General features: G+C 43.6%; 1 protein-coding gene across 1 annotated transcript; it reads right to left on the reverse strand.

The window, feature by feature from the left end:
* Positions 1 to 354: 354 nt before the first annotated feature.
* Positions 355 to 25855, reverse strand: TF (transferrin). The gene is made up of 17 exons (XM_090284323.1): positions 25756 to 25855; positions 23714 to 23886; positions 17793 to 17901; positions 16841 to 17017; positions 16003 to 16150; positions 15157 to 15212; positions 14440 to 14618; positions 13496 to 13673; positions 12176 to 12330; positions 11486 to 11576; positions 10848 to 10886; positions 9324 to 9482; positions 7680 to 7824; positions 6280 to 6344; positions 3179 to 3363; positions 1854 to 2043; positions 355 to 541 (listed from the first exon to the last, which is right to left on the reverse strand). Exons 1-17 carry the CDS (start codon positions 25796 to 25798, stop codon positions 486 to 488), a joined length of 2148 nt encoding a protein of 715 aa, XP_090140449.1. The 5' UTR covers positions 25799 to 25855; the 3' UTR covers positions 355 to 485.

Genomic DNA, 25855 nt, shown 5'->3' on the forward strand with positions numbered 1-25855 from the left:
AAATATATTTTTAAATATATGAACATTTTATATTCTTTTTTGGTACTCCCTTGAACAGTCCAACTCAATAACTCGCTCTGCATCATCCTTCCTGCTCCTTCCCCAGCAACACACACACACACACACACACACGATTCTATTATATTGACCATACTGCAGACCCCTTTTAGGAAGAATTCCTACTGGGACTGTACCCAGGAGATGTGACTACGGCACCACAACCAAAGCTTTGCAGAGGATCAGATGAATCTTGAGCTCTTAAGGAAGGACTCAGTTGCACATGTATTTAGTGGGATAGTATAAAAGAAATCCTTCCAGGATAAACATTTAGGAAAGAATGAAGTTTTTAAAAGATAAAACCAATAATAAATTTTATTTTATTTCCTGCACAGGTGACAACATTGAACTACCAAGACAGCCACACCACTCAGGCCAGCAAGATCAAGGGAAGCTGATGGGTCACATGGACTCCCATCTCCATCAGGTCATGGCCCCGCTTTTGGAGTTGGAGCTCTGTGGAAAGTGCAGGCTTCCAGGAGTTCTGTAGGGGCAGAGAAGAAAGGTAGGACAGTCAATATCTACCTATATTTATTTTCTGTTGAGTGAGTGAAGTTACACCTGATACAAAAGCATTCAGCCCATAGCCCTGCTCTTCTGATAGCTGGACCCGTCATTCTCCCAGTGGCCTTCTCCGTTGGCCTGCACAGCCTCTGTCCTATCCCAGGTGGTGCCCTGTGCCAAGGATGGTAAGTTCCCTGCCCTACATCACCCCCCACCTTGTGTCTTACAGGCAGAGCTTCACACGTGAGTCCATGTGACTGGAAGGAGCCTGAAAGGACTGTTCGTTCTGAACTTTTTAGGCAGGTGAGGAACTACCACAGCAAGATGCGCTAGGCACCTGGCACATGCCAGTTTCTGTACTAGGGGCTGGGGATGGAGCAGAGAACATCAGAGCCATACTTTCTTCCCTCTTGGAGGATGTAGGTTAAGTAAATATAACCTGGGTGCTCGCAGCAGTGGCCATGGGCAAGCAATGTTTCTTATGTCAAAAGTATGTGGGGCAGCTGTTAAAATGGAAAAGCCCGGACTGTGGCACAGACTTGCTGCCTCAGTATCCCCAGGGCCGTGGAATCAGTATTTTAAGGACCATGGCTCACTTATGTGCACGCAAAAGTTGACATATATTCACCCTATAACCATATTATTCTCCCACATCTTCCAAATGATTTCAAGCAATTAAAAGATGCCCAACATATAGTGCAAAGGTGTGTTTTATTGTATTTTAATTATGAGAAAACTGGTGTTCCAGATGCGTAGTATGTATGACAACTTTATAGTTACCAAAACTTAGCATTGTTCAAGCTCTCGAGCAGTGCTCTATTAAAGAACTTTCTGCGATGATGAAAATGCTATCTTTGCCCACCTATGTGGAATTACATGTAGCTTTTTGAATTGTGGCTAGTGTGATGAGGAACTAAATTTTTCTTTTTTTAATTTGAATTAATTTAAATTTAAATAACCGTATATATAGCTAGGGATTACCATATTGGACAATGCAACTCAGTATTCAAAAAGGATTTTAGTACAGAGCAATGGACATGGGCACATAAACCTCTTATTTTGGAATTCTGCATATCCAGGCAGTTCAATACTTCAATGCCCATGGCCTCCTTGCCATTTGCCCATACAAGTGGCCTTTCATATGTTCTGGGATTATGTGGTTCCATCATTAACTCATCTTGTCCATTGGTCACCTCTGGGGGACTATAGCTCACTTCTCATTTTGAACCCACCACGCAGAACCCTGCCCATATTTGGTTTGTAGTTTCCCCCATGCTGTTCCTCCTACTCACTTGAAGTTGAGCATTGTTTCAGGTTAGCCACAGCTGTGACATACTGTTCTCCTAAGTATGATTTATACGTTGTTTTGTCCTGAAGTTTGGCCAAACATTTTGTATCATCCCTGAACAGAAGGTCCTTGGTTTCTGACTGGAACAAACAGAAGTCACCCAGGCAGGTAGTTCCATTTGTCCCAAAGCTGGCCTGTCAAATGAATAGAAAGTGCATGAGGACCTATGGTAGTGAGCAGCTAGGAACACATGGATGAGATGGAGGCAGCTAAAAGCTGGGAAATGGCTTTGGAAAGAAAGGGAGGTTACAGAGGATCTCTCCACCTTCCTCATCTGGCTTCCACCCTTTTTTGGCCCTGGCTCCATGCTTTCATGAAGTCCCACCTCCTCTGTGAAGTCCTTCCCACCCAGCCGCCCACTTCTGCTTTCTCTGATCTCTCTACTTCCTTGGCCATGGCCTTGGGGGCTGCTTCTAGGAAATGAGAGGACAGAAACATGTCCCTTCCAAGTGGTATTGTCAGAGAACATATTAAACACGAGCCACCCAATGAGGTGGGGTACAGGTGGTTGTTTCAAGTTCATGTTTGACTACATCTTTGATCCTATCTTGGGCAAGAGGCTTGATTACTCCAGGCTTCCTAAGATTATAAGTGAAATGATGATTACAAAAAGTTTAGCATTCCACCCGGCACCTAGGAAATCTTCATTAAATCTGAATTATTATTTTCATTTACCTTAAAAGGACTCACAGAGATGCTATCTTAATTTTAAAAAAAGAAAACTAATGGTGAATAGACAGGAAACTGTTGTAGAGGGGAAGGCGGTGTTTGTGGGTAGAGGAGCCTTTAGAATCAGAATACTCAGACAGGCCCTCTCCACACCAAGGCTGGCCTGGGGGTTGTTTGTTCCAGAGGAGAAGCTCTGTGAGGGTAGGGACCTTGGGTTTTCTGGATATTGGAGTGATTCTCAGTCTGTCTAAGCAAGGGAAACACAGATTTGCATTTCATGACCTGTGTCAAGCAGGTCTGGGAACAGAATCAGTCTCCTTCATTAAAGAAACATAGATGTGTGGAAAATGAGGGTACCACACAGAGCAAAGTTAAGGGTAAGCAAGAAGGCAGACCTGCAGACATGTAGATCATATGGGAGCTTATCTCCAGTGACCAGGAGAGCCAGGCCTTGGAGATCCAGTTCCACAATCCATACCCTCCCAATTCTAATTTCCAGAAAAAGAATGCTGGAATGCGGGCAACATTTAGCTGTGAGTTCCCCCTGAATAATCCACACCACCCAGGAAGAAAGGCTGGGAGGCCTTGGCTGGTTCATACCTGCTGGTCAAGTAACACCTGGCGAACACAATCTGCCTTATCTTCCCTCGAGACCACACCATGATTTGGGGATCGGGCTAGGTGGCAGTTCTCAGCTTCTGTCACAGCTTTCCTGGTGCCATCAAGGCACAGTAGCTTGAAGTCATCCTGCTTTAGATTCTTAGCCCAAGCTTCAGGGTTCTTTCCTGGAGATAGAGAAGGTGGGTCAGCCACAGCAGACGGCTTTGGTCAAGACACCCTCTCCAGGGGGTATGACAGACCCATTGGTGTGTGGAGGGCCTGGATCCAGTGGCCAGCAGACGTGCACACACTGAGGTCACAGTGACGTGGAGAGGCAGAGACTTACCAGGAATTCCTAGTGACCACCCTTTCCAACCTGCCCCACCCAGCCAGGGCAGTGTGGACTATGTTCTATGGATGCTGTTCAAAAAGTTCTTCATTTCTACTAAATTCTAAAGCATTTGGACCTCTTGCTCAAGCATTAGAAAGAACATGACCCTCAACTAGTTGACAATCTCCATGCTATATCTTCTTGCACCAACAAGCAAGAGAACTCTCCCCAGAAGCCCTTTTGGAAACTGCAGCAGTGTTTTAAGTCTGACTCACTCACACTAGCTCTACAGGAAAATGGGCACAGTCCTCTGTGCTCAGTGGGTCCATATCCTGTTCTTAGCCCTTTGCTTCATCTTCTCTGGATTGTCTCTAGAAAAGAAAATCTCACCCAGTCTCAGGATTTTGGCTCCTTCTTCTGGAGGCAGTTCTCAAATATGTTTTCTCAGTTTTTACCTCTCTCCTAAAATGCAGTATTGCAATCTTTTTCTTAATTTAATTTCCAGTTAGTTTTCTTATTTAATTGAATAACTAATACATGGATTCACTATTATAAAATTTTATATTACTTATATATAAAGTTAAAACACCTGTTTCCTACACTCCCCAAATATATACTTTTAGTTATAATAGAAGACTTCAAACTGCCTGCCTAGTAACTGCACACATCTTCGCTCACCTTCTCACATTTCTCCTTTCCTTTCTTATCAGTCCCTCCAACTCAACACCTTCCAAGTGAAATCCATCCGTGTTCTCTCCAAACCCATCTGTTCTACACGTAATCTAAGCATTTATTTAATACTGTGTTCTCAGGTCTCTGCAATACATAGTCTTATTAGAGAGGGAAAATAGCACACATACAAAAAGCAAAAATTCAGAGCACAGATAATAACTTTCTGTTTTGTGGAACACACTCTAAATGCTGTATGAGCTAAGAACCAACACAGTAAGTACAGTATTCCCTCATTTATCGTGAGTATTACATTCTAGACACCCCCGCAAAGTAGGAACCTTACATTTATTCTACACTCTTAAACCTACGTAACTTTAACATACATATACAGTACTGCAAAATCCCGCGATATAGCGAAAAATCTGCAATAAATAATTAAATATAATGTTTTTTAAAATCCCGCGATACGGTGAGGCCATGATAAGTGAACCGTGGTACATTAATTAGGGGAAGCTAACTGAAGGAGGAAAGGTTTTACGTGTGTCTTGTAACATGTAGGATTGAGAGAAGGAGAGAGGGATGCTTTTCGGGGTGAGGATGGAGAACACTGGTAAGACTCAGAGTCAGGTATGAACCTGGTGTTTCTAATGGTGAAAGGGGCATTACCCAATTGGGACAGTCTTGGGCAGTGGAGCTGAACCAGTGAGGCATGCCCAGGCACCAAGGCCTTGAGTGTGGGATGGAGTGTGGCTCTTGGCAAGAGGAAAAGTAGGTCTATGAGGATTTATGAGTGGAAGTCAATGTTAATGTGTGAGCCAGAGCCTGGAATAGGACAGTTAAGGATAATGAGGTGGGAGGAGTTTCAATCTGGGTTAGGAGGGTAGCTGTGGGCACCTAGAAGTGCATGATAAAACGTTCTCTTTCCAGGAAAAGTAATCCTTGCCATTGTATAAAAGTAATTTGTAAAACACTACATAGTTTAAGGAAGAAAATTTTGAAGCACTTATAATCCCACAGCAACCACTTTCAAGATTGGTGCATTTCTTCTAGTCTTTTTTTGGCACACACATGTAATATGCAGAGATATCTAAATAATTAGATCATATAGTCCACATGCTTTTGTGTCCTGATTCTTCTATATTTTTGTTTTTTAATGTCAAGGCCATCCAATATTTACCCACTAGTTTTAGTATGCAATAATGATTCTTGATTGAATAAATTGTGACTCTATTGGATGCCAAGTGATGGTTTTTTTTTTAACTTTATAATTTATTAGTCAGAATTATACAATAAGAAAGATCTGTCCTTTTGCCTTCATTTGGTTAATCAGGATGGACTAATGTATTCTTATTTTATCCAATGGGTTGTTATCTTATATATTATTATTATTATTTCTTTTAATGCTCATAAGGCCTCAGATCTGGCCAGTGGGGGGTGGGTGGGGTCCTTCAAAATGGCTCCTGTGTGCTCTCACATGTCCATCACTCTGAGCACTTCACTGTGATGTTACAAGCTCACCTTATATTTTCCCTGCCCAGCCCTAGAATCAGCTATTGTTCTAAGGGGCCCTAGTTCCTTTTATTGGAGGTGGCTCTAGAATCCAAGGTCTTGGTGCCACTGTCTGTAGGTTTTTTCAGTGGACATAGAATATATTGGAATATATATTGGACCTGGAAATATAGGAAACAATTACAAAGTATCTTTTAGAAATGATCCATAAAATTTGAATGTGGGCTATGAATGTGATGAGTATTAATTCCATGTTAATATAAATATCCTGATCTTGGTAACTGTAATGTGGGTATATAAGAGAATATCCTTGTTCTTAAGAAATGTGACCTAAAGTATTTAGGTAACAGGCAACATAATGCCTGCATTTGTGGTGGGGTTCCTGGGAGAGGATTTAGGGCCACTGGAACCTCACAGTCCTTACCATTCAGCTTACCCACGTGAAAACTTCTTGCTTCACTGAACAAAACAGTTGAGAGAGTCAGAGCTATGGAGCCTGACAGAGTCCATAACACATCCACCAAGCATCCTAAGCACAAGAGAACCCAGCAACCCCAACTTCCAGGGGCAGAGCAGCGTGTGCACCTACCCTCAGTGTTCTGTATGACAGTCTGGTCTTTCACAAAAGCCACATCTCCACTCTCCACCAGACACCTACAGAGAGCCAGATAGGGAGAAAGAAGAGAGGAAGTCAGCAAGGTACATCTGTCATTCAGAAGGGCCACCTTATAGATCTAGGGCTCGCATCTGATATCAGCAATTATAACTCCCCTTCTATCACTTATCTATTATTACTAATAATAGATTATTACTAATCTTATTTATATTATTAATGTAAGTAATAAAGAAAAAGAAAACAAATCCTCTGATTTGCTTTGGAGTTATACAATCTGGTTCCACACACTAAATCTTAAATTCTGGCACTGTTTTTCCAACAGAGAGAACTACGTCATTTCCCTAGCATTAAAACAGATATTAGAGAGTAGTTTTCCAGTGAGGGATAACCTTTGTTGTTGTTTTATTTTTTCTTTACTACTGAGAAGTTCAATTATAATACTACCATTATTGTGCAGTTGATAGATTCATGAACTACTAAGTAACACTGGTCTGAATCAAAAAGGATAGTTAAAAAGTAATAAGGTCAGCCCTGGCTGGTGTGGCTCAGTGGATTGAACACCGGCCTGTGAACCAAAGTGTTGCCAGTTCGATTCCCAGTCAGGGCACATGCCTGGGTTGCAAGCCAGGACCCCAGTTGAGGGCGCATGAGAGGCAACCACGCATTGATGTTTCTCTCCCTCTCTTTCTCTCTCCCTTCCCCTCTCTCTAAAAGTTAAAAAGAAAAAAAAAAGAATATCAGTTTAAAAAAAAAAAGTCATAAGTACACAGGTGTCTCTATAAAAATGATAAACATTTCATGAACTAGAGTTGTAGTTGGGAATGTAGAAATCATGTACTTTTCTAGGTGAGTATGATCATAGGTTCCCCAGAGATGCATGGAAGAACATGAGCCAGACCCCTGACTCCTATATTCAACTACCTTAGTGTTCCCTCACATTGGCACGTGTAACATTTTGAATCAGATAACTCTTTGTTGTAGGGTGCTACCATATGCATGCAGGATATTTAGCAGCCTCTACCAATTAGATGCCAGAAGCACCTCCCAACCCATTACAGCCCTATTTGATCATCCAAAACGTCTCCAGACACTGCCAAATGTCCCCCCCAGGGGCAAATTGCCCTCTGTTGAGAACTTCTAGTTTGTATCATACTGCCAGTCTTTGAGGTCTATGACAGCCAGGTCTGGAGACAGCCTCCCGGAGGGGCCAGCATGCCCCTCCACACAGGGTTCTTCAGGTGGTTGCCGAATGTGGCACCCTGATGCACTTAGGACTAACAGTCTAGAAACATAAGAAATTCACCTGAATTCCTAAAAAGGAATCTTATCAGAGCTAGGGTATTATTATATTCATATCACTGTTATAAACTTACCTGAAAGCCCCTGTATAGCCGTAGTATCTCTCATTGCTGTTGGGTTGACACTCTTTTCCTGGACTATTTGCTGAGCCGACACACAGAGCACAGAGACTGGAAGTTGGCTCATACCCAGGAGCACAGCCTTGACTGAAATAGTTATCTGTGCCAAAGGACAAGGGGCAGTCAGCTTTTCCTAACTAAGTCAATATGAATGGCCTTCATCTAACACATGAAAGGTGTGTATGGCCCCAAACCATTAGAGACCACCAAGACCTTAAAGAGACCCGAGGATCCCTGCATAGAAAGCCCTAGGGCAGGATTGTGGCTGTTGACCCAAGAGTCATCCCCCCTTGTTCCTTAGTAACAAAGATCTAGTTTAAAATTTTTTTTCTCCATTAATCATTGTTATTGTTATATAATTGACATTTAACATTATATCAGTTTCAGGTATACAACATAATGATTTCAAATATATTGTGAAATGATCACCATAATTAATCTAGTTAACATCTGTCACCCGACATTTGTATAAATTCTTTTTCTCATCATGAGAAATCTAAGATCTCTCTTAGCAACTTTTAAATATGCAGCACAGCATTATTAGTTTTAGTCACCATTCTGTACGTCACCCCATGACCTACGTATTTTATAACTGGAAGTTTGTACGTTTTAATCCCTTTTACCTATGTTGTCCAAACCCCACCCCTGGCCTCTGGCAACCACCAGTGTGTTCTGTGTATCTGAGAGCCTGGTTTATTTTTTGTTTTTGTTTTTTAGATTCCATATATAAATGACATTATATGGTATTTGTCTTTCTGTGTCTGACGTATTTCACTTACTATAATGCTCTCAAGTTCAATCCATGTTGTTGCAAATGGCAATACTTCCAGTGTGTGTATGTGTGTATCTCCCATTTTCTTTATCCACTCATCTATCGATACTTAGGTTGTCCTGGCTATTATAAATAACACTGCAGTGAACATGGGAGTGCTTATATCTTTTTGAGTTGGTGTTTTTGTTTTCTTTGGATAAATACCCAGAAGTGGAATTGCTGGATCCTATGACAATTCTATCTTTAATTTTTAAACAAAGATCTGCTTTTATTTGGGCAGAAATATGCCCAAATAAAAGATGACATTTCCAGCCTCTTTTACCACTGAGTGGACTATGTGCCTAAGTTCTGAGCAACAAGAAGTTAATTAAAGTAGTTGGGTTAGATTTCCAGAATGGCTTCTTTAATAAGTTAACAGTAGGTGAGAAACACTTTAAGTTGCCCTTACTCCTTGCTGTTTGAGGCTTCCTGGATTATGGATGTGATAATGATTATGCGTGACCTTGAAGATGGAGGCCTCATGTTCAGAATGGTGAAGCAGAAAAAGAGAAGGAGCCTGGGTTTCTAATGATCAAATCAGCATGGACTGCTCACCTCTCCTCTTTTTCATGAGAGAAAAAGGTAAACCATTATGTGCAACTGAAAAGAACCATTCTGATTCATCTCCCCAGCCCTACCACCCCTTTTAAGTATTTCCTTAAGGTTCTCTTTAACCAAATTTTAACTACTATAGAACCAGGGCCACCTCAGCATGTTGTACTGTACCACTCTCGTCCTAGTATACCTCTTTCTGCCCCGACTACAGTGACTTCCCGGGATTCACTCACCAAATTCACAGCTGTTGATCCTGTTATAGAGCAGGCCCATGGGGATATTCCAGCCAGCAGTTCTGTCTACTGCAGTGTGACAGGACTTCTTGCCTTTTAGAGTGTTCCAGGTGAGGTCATCTGGTGATGATGACTTAACCACAGCCACAGCAAGATACCCTACAAGAAAGCCACCAAAAAAGGATGTATTAATACCTCTCGGCCCTCCGAAGTGTCTCTCTGCAGTCAAAGCCTGCCATCTCCCTATGGAAGCAAAATTATTCTAAATCATTCCTACTGAATTTGAAAGGCCCCTTCCCAATAACTAAGTAAGGTGAAGTACAAGTCACTCTGTCAGATGGAGATTAATCTGAACTGTAAAAATCAAAATAGTAAGAATATATTACCATCAGAGCAATGGCTGATATATGACCCTTCCCAAAGGCACAAAGCTACTGAAATTATAAATCAGCAACTTACCCTCCACTGTGGAATATCAGAGGAATGAATACAGAAGAGTACATGTAACTCCAATATTTTATACACTAACAATTATCAGTAAAGATATGACTAATAAACTGCAGGGAATATTCTGGCCAGATATTTTGCGATAAGGAGAATACAGGTTTGCACCAAAATAAATATGTGAAGTGGAAAATGTCAAAAGTCAGCTGCCATCTTTTAGCAGCAAATAGTTGCTGATTCTTTAAATTTGGAATGGAACATCAACCCATGGTTTCAGCTTTCTAATTCAATTCAGTAACTTGTTTACCACAAAAAACAGAGAAGTTATATTATCCATGGAATAAGAATAGGCCTTTCTATGTTCTGCTACTGAGCTTGACTCCTAGATTAATGGGGAAAGGCTCAGAGGTTGTAATCAGGGGAAGTCACAGGACAGACTTGCACACTAGCAGCTGGAAATAACCTGAAGAGGCCTGAGCATAGGGGTACAGGAGCCTGGTGCTCACCGTGGTGTAAGACTTCCTGACTTGCTCCCACCCCATCTTTCCAGATCCACCCCAGCCAGACCTCTGGGTGAGAATCACGTTGGCTGGGTTCTGAGCCCATCCCTGGCTGGGACACTGGGTAATTTTATACTCCTAGACATCTGTCTGTGTGAGCCTGTCTTCTCATCCCTGCCAGCCACAAATATGCAAGGCTCCCTGGCTGGTGCTAACGCTCATCTGAAACTGTGCAGGCCTAATGTAATGCAAGGCAGTCGGGAGTGGTGAGGAGAGTGAGGATTTGCTTACTGGATATAAGAGCCTAGACAGCTTGTAAACTCTCTCAGCCGCTGATCCTCTTATGTATCCTTAGAGGATGACAAGACCTACTTTATAGGATTAAATGAGAAATCTTTTGTGCAGATCATTGCAAGTGTAAAAGAGTAACCATTATTACCAATTATTATCTTTCCATGATTCTTTTGCATTCTAAAAATTTATATCTTTCATTGCCTTTTGTTAATTTAATATTACCTTCCCCTTTCCCAAAAGCACTGGAATTTATCTTAAATTCATGAGGTTACCAATCCCAACTCACCTCTTTCTGGTGTTGTCTCACAATTCTTTTCATAAGTTTCTGGAGAACAGAAAATGAAGAAGTCATTAAATATTCATTTGTAGATTGGAAATCATGCCTTTCCTATGTTGCAACTCAGACTAAAAAGAGCCAGGAAAACTAGATCTCACCAACTCCCTAAAAGCCCAGGCTCTCTTGATTGTACAAATTCACTTTAACTCACTGGCCTATGGAATTTAGCCCAAAATTATGAATTTCAAGTTTCCTGCTCTGTCTATTGTGGGGTCACAGCTGTCCCTGCCAACATACTTGAATCCCTACATCAGGGTAATAGGAGAAGTATAAGTTTTGAAACCAAGAAGATCTGCCAGGAATCCCAGCTGAGACTCCCAACTGCCCTCTGCACAAGGGTCTCTTTTAGATGGAACTTCACAGTACAAAGGCTACATTTCCCCTGGTGGAAAGTATGATAGAAGGTCTGTCCTTCAAGATAACTGTGGGGATTAGAGATGAGGGAGCCCAGAGCCTGGAAACTAGGAGGTGCTCAGTAAGCAAGAGCTTTATGGCTGATGTGGTAGGAATCAGGCTATGATTTCCCCCATTTCCTTTTTTTGTGGCTTAGAGGAAATAAAACACTGAGAGGCACCCCCTCCACTTACTGTAGTTCTCTGCCAGGACAGGCACCAGACCACACTTGCCCGCGATATAGATGAACCCTCCATCCAAGCTCATGGCATCAGCTTCTCCTTTCTGCAAAGACACGGTACAACACAGCAGATGAAAAGAGGCCATTTACTGTCCCATCTGCCCTTCCAGATGTTTTCTTGAAGCAGCCTACCCACCATAGGTCATGAAGGACCAAGGAGACAGCTGTCGCTAGTTCTGAAACCCCAAAGGTTCAGCCAGGTACACCCAGCATAGAAAATAAAATGTATTCTCATTTTCACCCAAACCATCATGAACCTATGATCAATTCCGGGGGCCTTGCTTAGTTTCTTCAGGAGCGAAGACCCACATTCAGTCTGCCTGTTCTCTAACAGGACACACTGTCTCAGAGACATTGCCACAACACCTTTCTGACACCAAGAATTCTTTGTAAGACAAATGACTGGAGCCCAACCCTAAGGAGTCCATCAGATCCACAAACTCAAGAGTACTGAAGCTCCTATGAGGCAGGGCTCCCACAGTGAGGGCAAGGTTCTTAACTCATTTTTCCCAGTGAGTTAGCTGCCCACATAATCTGATTATTCCTGGGTTTTCATATTATGCCCAGGAATACTTCCTCAGCTTCAGAGACAGGCAGGCAGCAGTGGCAGGGACACTGTCCTCTGGAGGCAGGAGTGACCTACCATGATCTTGGCAATGCAGTCTTCAGTGGACTCTGCTGATTCACAATTTATTTTCCCATTACTGTTTATACTCCACTCATCACATTTGGCCCTTTCATGGTGGCCTACTGCACACCACTTCACATTCTGGCATGTATCCTTTGGGATAAGTGGGCCTAAGGCATAAGAAAGAGAATGGGTCTTTAGAAAGGCACTAGAAGCTACCTCTTGGTTATGAATGCTACTAACTGTATTCATGAAAATGCTGGGGTTTGCCCAAACAGATCCCATTCAAGGAATTAATCATTTTAGAAAGCAAAGGCAATAACAGTCTCTTGGTTGACTTATCCTCCCAACCACTGGGCACTCTCTCACTTCAGGCTAGTGTTTTCCCTCTTCTTTTTGAAATAACACTTAACCACTTAAGCTGTTCTTCTTTGTTTGTTCACTGTTTATTGTCTGTTCCCTGTAGGAGAACATAAGCTCAGCCAGGCAAGGGCCATCCGTGTCTTTTTCTCCATAGCACCCTCATTGTTCAGGACAGTGCCTGGCCCGTGGTCAGTGCAATAACTGTCTGCTGAGTAAATGGACACCCACTTAACTTTCAGACTCAGCTCAAGAGTCACTTCCTCACGGAAGCCTTACCTCAGCTCCAAGACATGTTTTTGTTTTCATGATCTCATAGCTCCATGATATTTTGTTTTGTTTTGGGGTTTGTTTGTTTTTTAGCTGCTTCTGAATAAATCTCTCCTTTTTTATTGATCGTTCAATAGAATGACTATTCATTGAACATTTGTCTTCTCCACTGGTGAGAAAGTTTCATGATAGCAGAATCTAATATATGTTTGTCTCACTATTAAATACCCAGCACCGACCACAATTTATTGCCAGATAATCAATAAATGTCTATTGAATGAGTGAATGATCAAACAAACCTTGAGGGACCCAAGTAAATTCAGGAACAGGATGGCCCTATCTAGAGCTCCAGCCTCACCAGGCCGTGTGTTGACCATGTACTGGCTGCAGATATGCAATTAATTTCATTCTCTTTTACTTTCTGCCAGGCTAATTGACTTCACAGAGTGGTTGGGGTGGCCCTGATTTATACAAGGGAAATAATGTCATTTTAAGCATGAATTCCTTTAATGCCCTTTGGTGATGTCCAGACGCATCTCATGATGATGAATGCCATTTAGCATCTGTCCGACAGGTAGTGCAGATAACATTAGGGCAGGTATTCAGTACTCTATCACTGGTCCCTGCCCTCATCAGGTTTCCAAGTTCCCACCCTCACCATGTTTCCAAGCTCCTAAGGTCACACAATTCTTCCCAAGTACTTACGTGTCTCTTCCCTAAAGCTCTGAAGAGCAGTGACATACTCATATCCCAGGTACATCCAGGAGTCCATCTTAGGAGGGATCTTTAAAAACCCTTGGGCAGAGTCCTTAAACAGCAGGTCTTTCCCATGAGAGGAGCTGAAGAGCTGGAAGTCTTGAGATTTACCTCTGCCATAATGTTCCTGTTTACAGTAAAACAAACAAACAAACAAACAGTGAGTGGCTCTAGGGACAAAGTAGGTTGTGAAAAAAAACAACAACCCCAGCAAACTAAATTAAACCATGAAATGTTCAAGATGCCAGGGAAGGGGGTGGTCAGGCCTGCTCTTTCTTACTCGTCACCTTCTCCCCTCCCAGCCCTATTTCCCTGGATGCGTTTCTGTGCTTGTCTCCCTGGCTGGGTTGATGGCTCACTGAGAACAAGAAAAGTATCTCTGTCAAAAGCTGACACTGTGTGTTTGCCACTTAAACTCTCAGCGGACGGACACGAAGGCTAGATGATAGACAGTTGGCTTATTCCTGGCATTCCGCTGCTCTAGGATATAAAGCTGGTTGTGCATGCAGCTCCCTTGCAGTGAGGTTGAGGGGCATCAGGAAAGAGATCATTTCCTTCTGGGGAGGTCATGGAGGGCCTCATGGGGGACGGAGTGTTTGCCCTTGTCCTAGGAGGCTGACTTTGATGGAAAGAAATGGAATGGAGCAGTAAGGAGCATCTTCACATCACTGGTCCAAAATGCAGGGGTCTGGCAGACGATAAAGCAGGACTGGGCTCTGTGCCACTCAGAAGAATTCCTGCGGGGCACTTTTAGATAAGTGGATGATGTGCGGCGTAATTCTCACTATGTCCTAAAAACAGAAGATTCTACAGTGGCAATAAAGGAACAAAGGAAAATGCCCCAAATCCAAGCAAGGACCACTAAGCAGGCGGGAGGACAGTGGATTTGGTACCTGGGCCTGGTTGAGAAGCTCCCAGATTAAGTCCTCCTTGCCATCTACACTTCGGGCCACAACGGCATGGGAAGGGACTCTGGCCAGGTGGCATTCCTCATATTTGTCAACTGGCTTCCGGGTGTTGTCCCTGCAGAGCAGCTCATACTTGTCCCTTTCAGCCTGGTTTGCAATGGTCTCTGGGGAAGGAAAGCCCAGATGAACCTACTGCAGACAAAGCTGTGAGCTATGGCCCCCTGCCCCCTCCCTTGCAATCTTATTACATCATAAAATGTATGAGCTGAGAAGCCTAGAGTGAACATTGAGGACCAAAGAATATAAGGAAACTGACTTGCTCAAGATCCCAAAGCCAGTTATAGGCAAGGAAGCTTCCGATATCCAGTGCAGGAGTGACTGCCCCACACCCCATTATTAGTCTCATCTCAGCAGGCCAACTATAGGCCAAAGCTGGCCAGACCTGCCCCCAATCCTTTGCTATGGCAACACTTAAAAGAAGGAAGGGTCCTTGTATCCAGGAGACTGAATGATGAAAAAAGGCCCAGGAGTCCAGCTGGGGACTGTACAGGTGCATACCTCTGCATAGGTAGAAACCTAAGCAGTGATAAAGAAGGAACACACTATGCTCATGTGTGACTACTGAACATGAATGAAAAAGGAGGCAGGAAAAAGAGAAGGCCCACTACTCAGAGGGCATCTGCAAATTCTTCTATCACTTACCAAATACCGTCAAGTGCTTGACAAAGGCCACCTCCCCAGCATCATCCATCAGACACCTGTGAGAAAAAATACCTTAAGAGGGTTTCTGCAGGACAGGCCTTTTTAACTTGGTCTTGAGGGTCTGATCCCACTGTTCAGCCCTGGGACAAGGGAAGAGCCTGATGGAGGCCTCTTTGCAGTCCTGCAGCAGAGGAATCACCATGGAGTGCTGATATCTAGGGTACCACTGATGCGGGAAGGATGAGTTCACAGGAGCTAGAGGTCACTCACCATGTGCCCCAAAGCAGTAAAAAGGCACAGAAGATATTTTAGTACAGAGAAGAGCTTTCAAACTTTTGAAAGGGAGTATCACCTGAGGGAGAATACCCTTAGCTGGCTATAAAACTTTAGGATATAACCCGGGAAAAGAAGCAGCAAGAAATGAGCCATGTGAGCTATCGGCACAGAGGCCGTAAGGGGAAGCACGACAGAGGTCAGTACATTGAGCAAGGACTGCTGCAATAGAAAACAGAGGGCCAGTCACTGAAGAATGTCCTGGACACTGAAGAATGTGCCTGTCCCCTCAGGCTCTGCCCAGTCCAGTAAGAGGATACATTGGCCAAATTCAAGGGCTATGGGGAAACTCAAGAGTCTCCAGAAAAGGGCTTCTTTATCAATGTCACATGAAAGGAGCATGCACTGCCCTGCCCTGGGGAGACCCTGCTAGATCACCTAGTCACTGTGAGGGGATTGGGCCTCCTGAACACTCCTGTTGCAAGCTGGTCTCTGCTGCGGACCAGAGAGGGTTTACCAGACAGAGGACATTGAACACTTGGCTTCCATGGACCAGTAACCTGTCTCACTCACCTGAAGGCACCCGAGTAACCAAAGTATGGTTCGTGGTTGGAGCAGGCACACTTGTCGGCCCCTTTTCCTGCGCACAGCTGACACAGTTTGGGGAAGGCTGTCGGATCCGCACAGGGGACACAGCTGCCCGCGAAGAAATTGGCCACTGCTGCTCAACACAGAGATGAGGAACACAGGGCATGAGCCAGCCTGGCCAGAGACAATTACAGCTCCCAGCCCAGGCTCATGAGTGAATAGAGAATGACCAGAGCAAAACCAGAATACTAGTACCAGTTTGCCCTTATGTGTGTTCCCTCTTCAAGACCAGGGCTTCCAAAAAGGGGATGGAGTAACCCCTGACTTCTCACTGTGCTCCCCCAGAACCAGGACTGTGCCTGCCACCAACAAAGGCCTGTCCCAGGTTGCTGTCAGCTCCCCTCCCTGCCTCATCAGACTGGAACAGCTCAGAGAGGTCTTGGGAAGCCATGCCCAGGAGATGACAGACCCACCTGGGCAGGTGCCTGCATGGCCAGCAGATGGCCACCAGAGAAAGCTCCAGCAGAATGGGAAATACATGAGCCACAGAAAGGAAAGCACCCCAGGGAAGTGGACAATAGGGCTTAGCGACCTTGGTCCTGCCTGTCCCCTGTCAGGCCAGATGTCCTTCCCTCCACTCCTCCAAACAGCCTTTGCTGGGGTGTTGAGAGCTAAGACTCAGCTGACACCTCCCAAGGGCTGCTGATGGAGCAGACCCAACCAGTCTAAAATGGTTAACTTCCCGCCTCCACCCCAACAGCCATCACACATGAGGGCTTATGTGGGCACCTACAGAAGGGCACTCACCTTCCTCCCTGCTTACCTTTTGGAAGAGGATCACGTGGCTCAGGCAATTCCGAATAGAGTAAGCCTATGGGGATATTCCACCCAGCAGACCTGCCAAGGCCTGTGTGGCAGGATTTCTTGCCTTTGAGTTCATTCAGCTGGAAACCGCTGCCCTTCTTCACCACGGCCACAGCATAATAGCTGGTTTGTGGATCTGTAGAGACAGTGTGAATGGAAGACCCACAAACTGGGCCTCAAGGGAAACACTGCTCCTCACTGCTGGGGCTCCAGACAAGGGAAGAGGAACCCACAAGGCACACTTAGCTTGGGTTGGGTCATAAGAGAGAGGGGTTGGAATAAGTTTCCTAGGCTTGAAAAGAAAGAAAGGACGAGAGAGGGCACATTTGTAATAACCCTCCAGGCAAACACAGGCAAGATGCCACGTGCACATGTGCCCCAAATGACTTTTTCTACACCGGCCCTGCAGGTTGTCTGCCTATACCTACCAGCCCAAGCCTACCAGGAAACCGGAGTTGTAGCACAGAGGCCACATTCTGACTCCATTCATTTCCTGTCCCTTGACACAGGCTCAGGGATAGTCTGGTTACCCGCAGAAAAGACACAAGGCTGTTGCAACTCCGAGTGTGTGCTCCAGCATGGTCTGTCCTCTGAGTGAGGCATCTGTGGTTCTTGGAGACTTCTGTATACAGTTCTAAACCCTAATGGCTCAGGTCAGGCTGTAGCCAGCCTGCTCCGTTTCTCCAGGGAGCACACTTCCTGGCGCAGGCAGTCAGTGTCAGCAACACCAGTCTTCAACCACCCCAAAGGCACAGAGGCCTCGGGTTGTTCCTGTGGTGGCCGCAGGGCCCCGCCTTGCCCACTCACTGCTCCATTACCTGCCTAAATAAGACTCTACCAGGAGAGAACGAGAGTCTCTCAGAGGAGACAATGGCCACAAACTGTCTCCTGGGTCCCCAGAAAAAACTTACTGTCTCCTGAGCCATAGTACTCTGCCACTACAGGTTTCAGATTGTAGGGAGCCAGGCCCGCCTCAAACACCCAGCCTGCATCCAGTGTCACAGCATCTGCTTCATTTGCCTGAAAGGAAATAGACGGGACACTAATGAAGCCCTCCCTTCTAGGGAAGTCCACCTACAGCCCGGTGAGCGGGGGTGACTGGCAGGGCTTCTTCGATCTGCGGCCCAAAAAGCTATCAACTTGGCCAGATCACACACCAAACCAAGCTTCATTTGACTCCAGCACCCTGGTGAGGGAATTTGGCCACCATATTCCTATTTCTCCCACATAGAGGAAGGAATAGATTATTTTTCTTTTCCCTGGTGAGAAGTCTGGCTCTTGGCCCAGAAACCTATGCGTGATCCTATAGGTTCAACCTGAATAACAGAGGCTTCACCTAGCAGGCCTCGTGGGGGAAACCTGCCCTCCCCACACCAGACTGGGTTCACAGCTTGGGCCCTGCAGTCTCTGAAGGAGGCTGCTGTCAATTACTCAGGTCTGCCTGCCTGGCCATGATCTTACATGTGTTCATACTGAGAACCCAGGTGCTTTCATCTGGTGACCTCTTTATCTTGATCCTTCTGCTGAGGCCTCCTCAGAAGTCACTGTGAAGCCCTCCTTATGGGGGAGTGGGGATTTGATGATACCCTTCTCCACTGTGACTCAGTGTTCAGTAGTGGACCTTCCCGTCCTGGTCCATACAACTGCAGGACTCTTCCATTCATGGATTCAGCATTTCTCTGGGTTTAACTTCTTGCTTTACTCTGAACTAAGTGTTCAACTATCATTACTTCCATTATGGCTCATTGTTCGTTTACTTGGCTGCTCAGACATGTCACAGCTCACCACTGTCCAACTCAGCTGCATTTTACACATTAAAAAAATAGAGACACTTTAAGCCCCTCCTCAAGGCCACGTAGTAAGTAATGGAGCTGGGATTCAAATCCAAGCAGAATGGGTTCATTTTTTTCCACTACACTGTTACTTGCTGGTTGTTGTTGTTGTTATTTAGTTTCTGCTGCTACTTGAAAATAATAATTCACTCTAAATATTTTATGCACCTTCTCACTGTGTCTTAATTTATGTTCTCTTAAAATTTTTTTTCAATGCTCACCCAAGGATATGTTTATTGATTTTAGAGAGAGAGGAAGGGAGAGAGAAAAGAACATTGATGTTAGAGAGAAGTATTGATTGGTTGCCTCCCATATGCACCCTGACCGGGGATCAAACCCACAACCTTTTGATGTATGGGACAATGCTCCAACCAGCTGTGCTACGTGGTCAGGGGTATATTTTGTCTTAAAGTGAGAAGCATTGTTTTTTATAGAGACTCTTAATATATTTCTATTGCCTTTTTTCTTCAACTACCTCTAATCAAAATGACTTTTCTAGAAGCCCTTGCCAGTACTCTGTGAATAGTTATAATTGATAAAAGTACAAGGCAGAAGGCATAGCTCCATGATATGTGTCATGTTACAGGCAGGGAATAAGACAACAGTATTTTTAAGTGAAATAAAACAATAATGTAAGCCAAACTATATATTTGTCTAGCTGAAACTTTTCTTTTTGATGTTGGCCTTGTATTTGTTGTTGTTTTATTGTAATACAATACAGAACATAAAATTTACCATTTAGCCATTTTAAGTGTACATTTCAGTGCCATTAAATACATTCACTTTCATTCTACAACTAGACACCAGATATGAAACAAGCTTTGAGGTTTTCTTGGCATCACAAGAAAACCCTCAGAGATTCTCCCCACTCACCACCCATGTTGTATAATACAAATGTAAATAAGCAAACAAAAAGGACCTTTTCCCAGGGCAGTGAGGTTGGGACTTTCTTGGCCAAGACACCAGGATCCCAGGCAGGAATCACTGGAGCCTCAGGACCTCAGGAACCAAGGAGCCAACACCAAATTCACTGGGTTCACTAGAGTAGCATGGATTCCGAGGGGAACCCGATCCAACTGGGTATGGGTGTTAAAATCATACATGGAGTCCTAGGTGCAGATAACCAAATTCAGAAGACAATAAGGCACAATGCATGGTCATAACAGGAAAAACAGACTTGAGCCCTTAAGAGGCGTAGAGGTTAGAATTGGGAGATGCAATGGAGAAGAGCTACCTTTGAGGTGTTTAGTTTTATGTACACAAGGCTACAGTCACAGGCCTGAGCCTGTGGAAAGGAAAATACCAGAAATAAAAAGAAAAAAATTAATTGCTGCTTCCAGAAACAAAAATATAACTGTTGAAATCAAAAGTAAGTGAATGGGAAAGAAGTTGATTAGACATGTTTAAAGTGGAAGTTAGTAAACTGTAGGCTGTAGCTAATGAATTTATACTGGATGCTGTCAAAAAGAGATGCAGATGATGGAAATTTTTTTTTTAAAGATTAAAATATAAGGAGGCTAGATTAAAATTTCAAAAATTTCCAGAACTGACGAAAAACATGACTCCACAGATCCCATAATCCCTAAACAGGATAAGTGCCAAGATTTCCACAGCTGTAAATATCCTAGTGAATCTTTGGAACCTGACAGACTAAGGAAATGCAATCTCAGAATTATACAGAGATGATAATTGAAGGAATGACAGAACAACACAAAACTCCTCAACAATTACAGTGGAAATCAGGAGACAGTGGAATAATATTTCTAAACACTGTAAAAATGTCAAACTAGAATTACACATTCAGCAAAATTATCACTCAAGAATATATAGAGAATTCCTAAAACTCAACGACAGAAAAACAAACAACCAAATCAAAAATTGCCAAAGAATGACCAATAAGCACATGAAAAGATGCTCAAGAACACTAATTATTATGGAAATGATAATCAAATCTATAATACAAAAAAAACCAAAGCAACTGATAGAGTTTAACATCAAGAGATTTACTCTAAAGAATCACCAAGAGTGCATATTTCAAGAAGAAAATATGTCCAGAGGGATGGTTTGAAATATGATAAATAATGGTGAATAGATTAAATGGCAAAATGGTAGTTAATCCAAATATTCTCTCTCACCCTTCCTCCCTCCCTGCCTCCCTCCTTTTAAGTTTTTGGATGTGTGTATACACACATATATATTGACACACAGACACACAAACACACACACACATAAATATATTTATATTTAGCCCTGACCAGTGTGGCTCAGTTGGGCATCATCCCACAAAGCAAAAGGTCATTGGTTTGATTCCCAGTCAGGGCACATGCCTGGGTTGTGGGTTTGGTCTCCAGTTAGGTGTATATGAGATGTTTCTCTCACATCAATATTTTGCTCCATCCATTTCTCCCTCCCTTCCCCTCTCTCTAAAAATAAATACATAAAATGTTTAAAATATATATATTTATATTAATATATATTGTGTCTGCAAATACATGAAGTATTTACATTGTGGGGTTAATTTTTCTGTAACTTTGTTAAGCTAAAAATATAAAGTAAAAATTTAGGGGAAATAATTAAAGAATATAAAGTGTTTAAATTCACCACTAGTAGGGGGAAAAAGTGGAATAAAAGGAAAACAATGCAAATAAACACACATGTACCAACTAAGTTTTTTAAAATCAGAAAAGGAAAAATTAGGAATTACAGGGAAAGCAGGACTAAGAGAAATTAAAAAGTAATATGTCAGAAATAACTCCAAATTTATCAACAATAACAATAATTATTTATGGTCTGATTTACCGTCTAAATAAGTGAGATTGTCAGACTGCATTAATAAACAAAATCCCACAATATACAGTTTCAAAAAGCACACCTAAAGCTAAGCACACAGAAAGTTGAAAATAAAGGAATAGAAAAAAGGTATAGGAGGATACTAATCAAAAGAAAGTTGATGTGGTATGTTTGTATCAGAATTTAGTCAAAAAGGACTGCCAGAGATAGATATTATTTCATAATGATAAAATACCAAACTCACCAAGAATGATACAGATTATTCTCTCATACACTGTTAGTGTAAAGAAAATTGAAATAACCATATTGTATTTGCTTAAAAATTACATACATTTAGCATTGTTTTAAAAGTCTAATACAAATCCCATGGCTTGGCAAGTCTGCCACTCTATATATACTCAAGAGAAACTTTTAATTCTTGTGTCCCAAGAGATTTGTATAAGAATATTCCTCAAGCACTCATTAGAATAACAAAAAATATGGAAACAGTCCAAATATCTAATGACCAAAAAAGAATAAACCATGGTACACTAACATAATGGACTATTGTAGAGCTCTGAAAATGAATGAACAATAGCTGTATTCAACAACATGGCTGAGTCTTAGCATAATACTGAAGAGAAAAAAGCAAGTATCAGAAGACAACATAGTAATGTCACATTTATAAAATTTTTTTAAGAAGCAAAACTATTAGTTATTCACACATACCTATATAAGTCATAAAACTAAAATAAAAGGCAAAAAGTTCTTAGGATTATGTTTGCTCAGGCAGGGGAAGCACATAGGTCCCTGTAGGTAGGACCAGCAGGTTACATCACCCCAAGTGGCGCCATTCACATCAAATCCAGTGCTGCCGCAAAATCGCCCTATAGACATAAGCTATTGGCAATAATGAAGCGTTGGGAACTTGTGGTGGGCTCATGGATAGTATATTATTAACACATTTGAAAATAAAGAAGGACATGCATATATCAAAGCTGAACTGATGTCATAATTCAAGGGTTATAATTAAGCCATGATTGTCACTGAGGTCCAATTTAAAAACAATAACAAACGGAACACATGAGTTGTTTGTACCAAATCACTGATTGCTTGAGTTAATCAAGCTCCGTCTGGCTGAGTCTACCTCTCCCACCTCACAGCTCCTTCCAGCCTCCTCCCTGCTCTGCTCTGTCACCCTGGCTTTCCCACAGCAACGCAAACAAGCTCAGCTCTCCCCTGTCTCAGGCCCTTTGCACACGCTGTTGTTCACTGCCTGGAGTATTATACCCTGGCTCTTGGCTTGCCCATGCACATCCCTGCGGTCTCAGCTTCATTGTTCCATCTCAGGGAGATTGTCCCTGACAACCACTGCTCTGTCAGAGCATTCTACTTTTCCCTTCATTGAACATCACACAATTTGAAATTACATGTTTACTTGTTTGCATGTTTTTCCCCTCTCCTGATTTGACTGTAAGCTCCTCAAGAATAAAGACTATGTGTGTTTAAACCTTACCTGTGGATATAGTTTTGTTTTTAATTGATTTAGAGAGAGAGAGAGAGAGAGAGAGAGATTGATGTGAGAGAGAAACATCCATTGATTGCCTCCTGTACACACCCCAACCAGGGATCAAGCCCACAACCTAGGTAAGTGCCCTGACTGGGAATCAAACCCTCAATCTTCTGGCGTTTGGGAGGACACTTCAACCAACTGAGCCACCTGACCAGGGAAGGACCTTGTGTGTTCAAATTCACCACTAAAGCCCCATTGCCCAGCACAGCATCTGACACAGGTTCAAATGAGCAGGAACAATGTTGAAGGAGTGAAGAGGATTTTGGAAAACCTAGAAAACAAAGGGTTCAGCTATCATTTGCAACCCTAACACCATATTCCTCCTCCCTGTGAGTATCATTCATCTACTTCCCATGATGTATCAGAAACTTTTGAATTGTGTTACATGATCATTTTGATAGCAAACATACTTGTTTTTTCCCTGAGTTCAGAGAACTTAGTGCCTCAAAATAGTGGTCTTTCAGAGCACACTGGATTTTGCTTTAAGACTTGTTAAAGACAGCCCCTCCTGTGTCCATTTCTCAAGTGATTTTACCAACAGTGGGGGTTGAGTGCCCCACACATCAGCCTCCTATATGTGAGTACAGGTTAAAGAAGCAACAGGAGCAAGAGAAAGTATGGATTGTCTTCCACTCTCCTTTAGGCAGCAGTGACTTACCGAGATGGCATTGATGCACTCAAGGTAGGAGGTTTTCCTCACACAGGTGACAAGAGGACCAGTCTCAGGAAGGACTTTCTGCATACTGTCACGGAAAGCGGAGCACTCACTGGCCTCATGACTTGAGATGGTGCACCATCTCACAGTGCTCTTGGGGACAGCCAGACACAGCCCTAGGAGAGAAAGGCCAGAGGTCCCTGTTCCAGTGGGAGAGACAGCAGCACCCTCTGAAGGGACTTGAGAGCTACATCCCCTCTATCCTGTGCTTCTCCCCCTCCTGTCCATGAACAATGAACGGTACAGATTTCATTGCCTTCTAAGGCTGGGGACAAGAGAAGGGGAGGCAGTTTCCCACTTGCCACCCATTGCTGGCCAGAGAGATGCTGGCTTGACCTTCAGTTCTCAATGGGAGATCACAATCTGCTCCTCTCTGTTCTCCATGCCTCCTTCCCTCATAGGGCAATGGGGCATAAGCCTCATCAGTGTGACAGGGCATGTTCAGCCACTTTAAGGCATTGGCTCAATACCACAACTCAGGAAGTCAACAAAGTAGGAATTACCATTTTTAAAAGAGGTGGGAACTATGCTCAAAGAGTAGTATTTTACCCAGTGTCACCCAGCCTATTATTAGTGGCTGAGACTGGCCTAGAAACTGGGCTTCCAGACTTTGGTCTCTGCCCAGGGAGCTAAAAAAGGTAACATTCTGAGTTAATTACATCTGGTTAGCTAGTAGATAGAGTTAAATGATTGATGAGATGATGAATTTCTCTGTGACACTCATCTGTCATTCTGTGTCCCAAGAATAACTAGAAGCTCTACATATTCAGTGGTTCTCTCTGTTTCCAGTTACCCTCAATTTCATCAGTCTTTTTGGCCATAGTTAGGGGAAGCTAAAGTCAGTTATGTTTGTAGATATTAAAATCCATGTGGTTGCAGATATGTTGTCCCCATTATGTGAGCTTTGGCACTCTCCCCAAAACCCTATGTTATCTCCACTCTCCATGGATCAACTAACTCAGGGAAGCTGTTGAATATCCACAAAGCAACAAGCAGCAGAGGGGGAGGGCACCAGTTCTCCAGGTACCTTACTGCACTGACTGCCCTTTATCCCAGCTCTGCCCTGGGAAATCACAGGAGGCATCAGGAATCAGTGGCAGACCCTCCCCAAACCACTCCTCCCAGAGTTCCTGTGGGCAGGAATTTGTCTTCAGTCATGTATTTACCTTGCATAGCCCTATGAGGTCCTTGGGGGTAGGAGGAGGGTAAGGGATGAGGCAAAGACAAATAATGTGGGACCAACTCTCAAGGGTAAACTTTTCAGGAGACAAATGACTAAACATGGAAGTCTCCAAAGGGGTGACAAATGCACCATAAGTGACAGGCAAAAGTTAGAGGCCAAAGGGGCCCCAATTATCTCAGGAGGTGATGAGAGTGGGAGAGACCATCCAGTGACAGGCGTCATTGCAGGGATATGTGCAGCAAACTCCACTGGTGCCTGGATCCATGGCCTCAATTATCCTTACCTACCCTCCCAGGCTGGGCTGTACTACCCAAGAAGTCTGGCTTTAAATCCCATGCTCCAAACCCCTGGACAGCAATGCGTCATTAGCAGGACATTATCAGTGCCCATGACTCCCATGAAACATCAGACTGCCAAAGATGAGGAGAGTAGGTCCGGAGAGGTCTTGAATGCTACCCTAAACCGCTTAGACTTGACTGAGGAGGCCCCAACAAAGGGATTTGATAAACCACGATGGGAGTGCTCTAATTTATTGTATTCCACTATTACAAGATTTACTGGACAAGGAGGAGGAGGCAGAAGCAAGAAGAGCATGAAAAGGTGCCAGAGGCACAAACAAGTACCAGCAGTTGCATGCACAGGCACTGAGCTGTCCCCAGGCAGTGCTAAAGCAGGAGCGGAGGTGCGGCAGGAAAGAGCTGAGGAAAGGCTCCTGGGCTTCCAGCCTGAGCACGGAGCCCAGAGGGTGGTGTGCCGAGGTTCCAGGGTGTATGTAAGGGGCCTTCCCTGTGCCCAGACTCACCCAGGACCGCCCAGGCCAGCAGGATGGGGATGACGAGCCTCATCCTCAGGGTCTGGGTGTGGAGCAGCAGGCACAAACCAAATGGCTTCTGCGCTGTCTC

This window comes from Furipterus horrens, unplaced genomic scaffold (assembly GCF_987537825.1).
Source record: "Furipterus horrens unplaced genomic scaffold, mFurHor1.1.pri manual_scaffold_7, whole genome shotgun sequence".
Taxonomy (NCBI): domain Eukaryota; kingdom Metazoa; phylum Chordata; class Mammalia; order Chiroptera; family Furipteridae; genus Furipterus; species Furipterus horrens.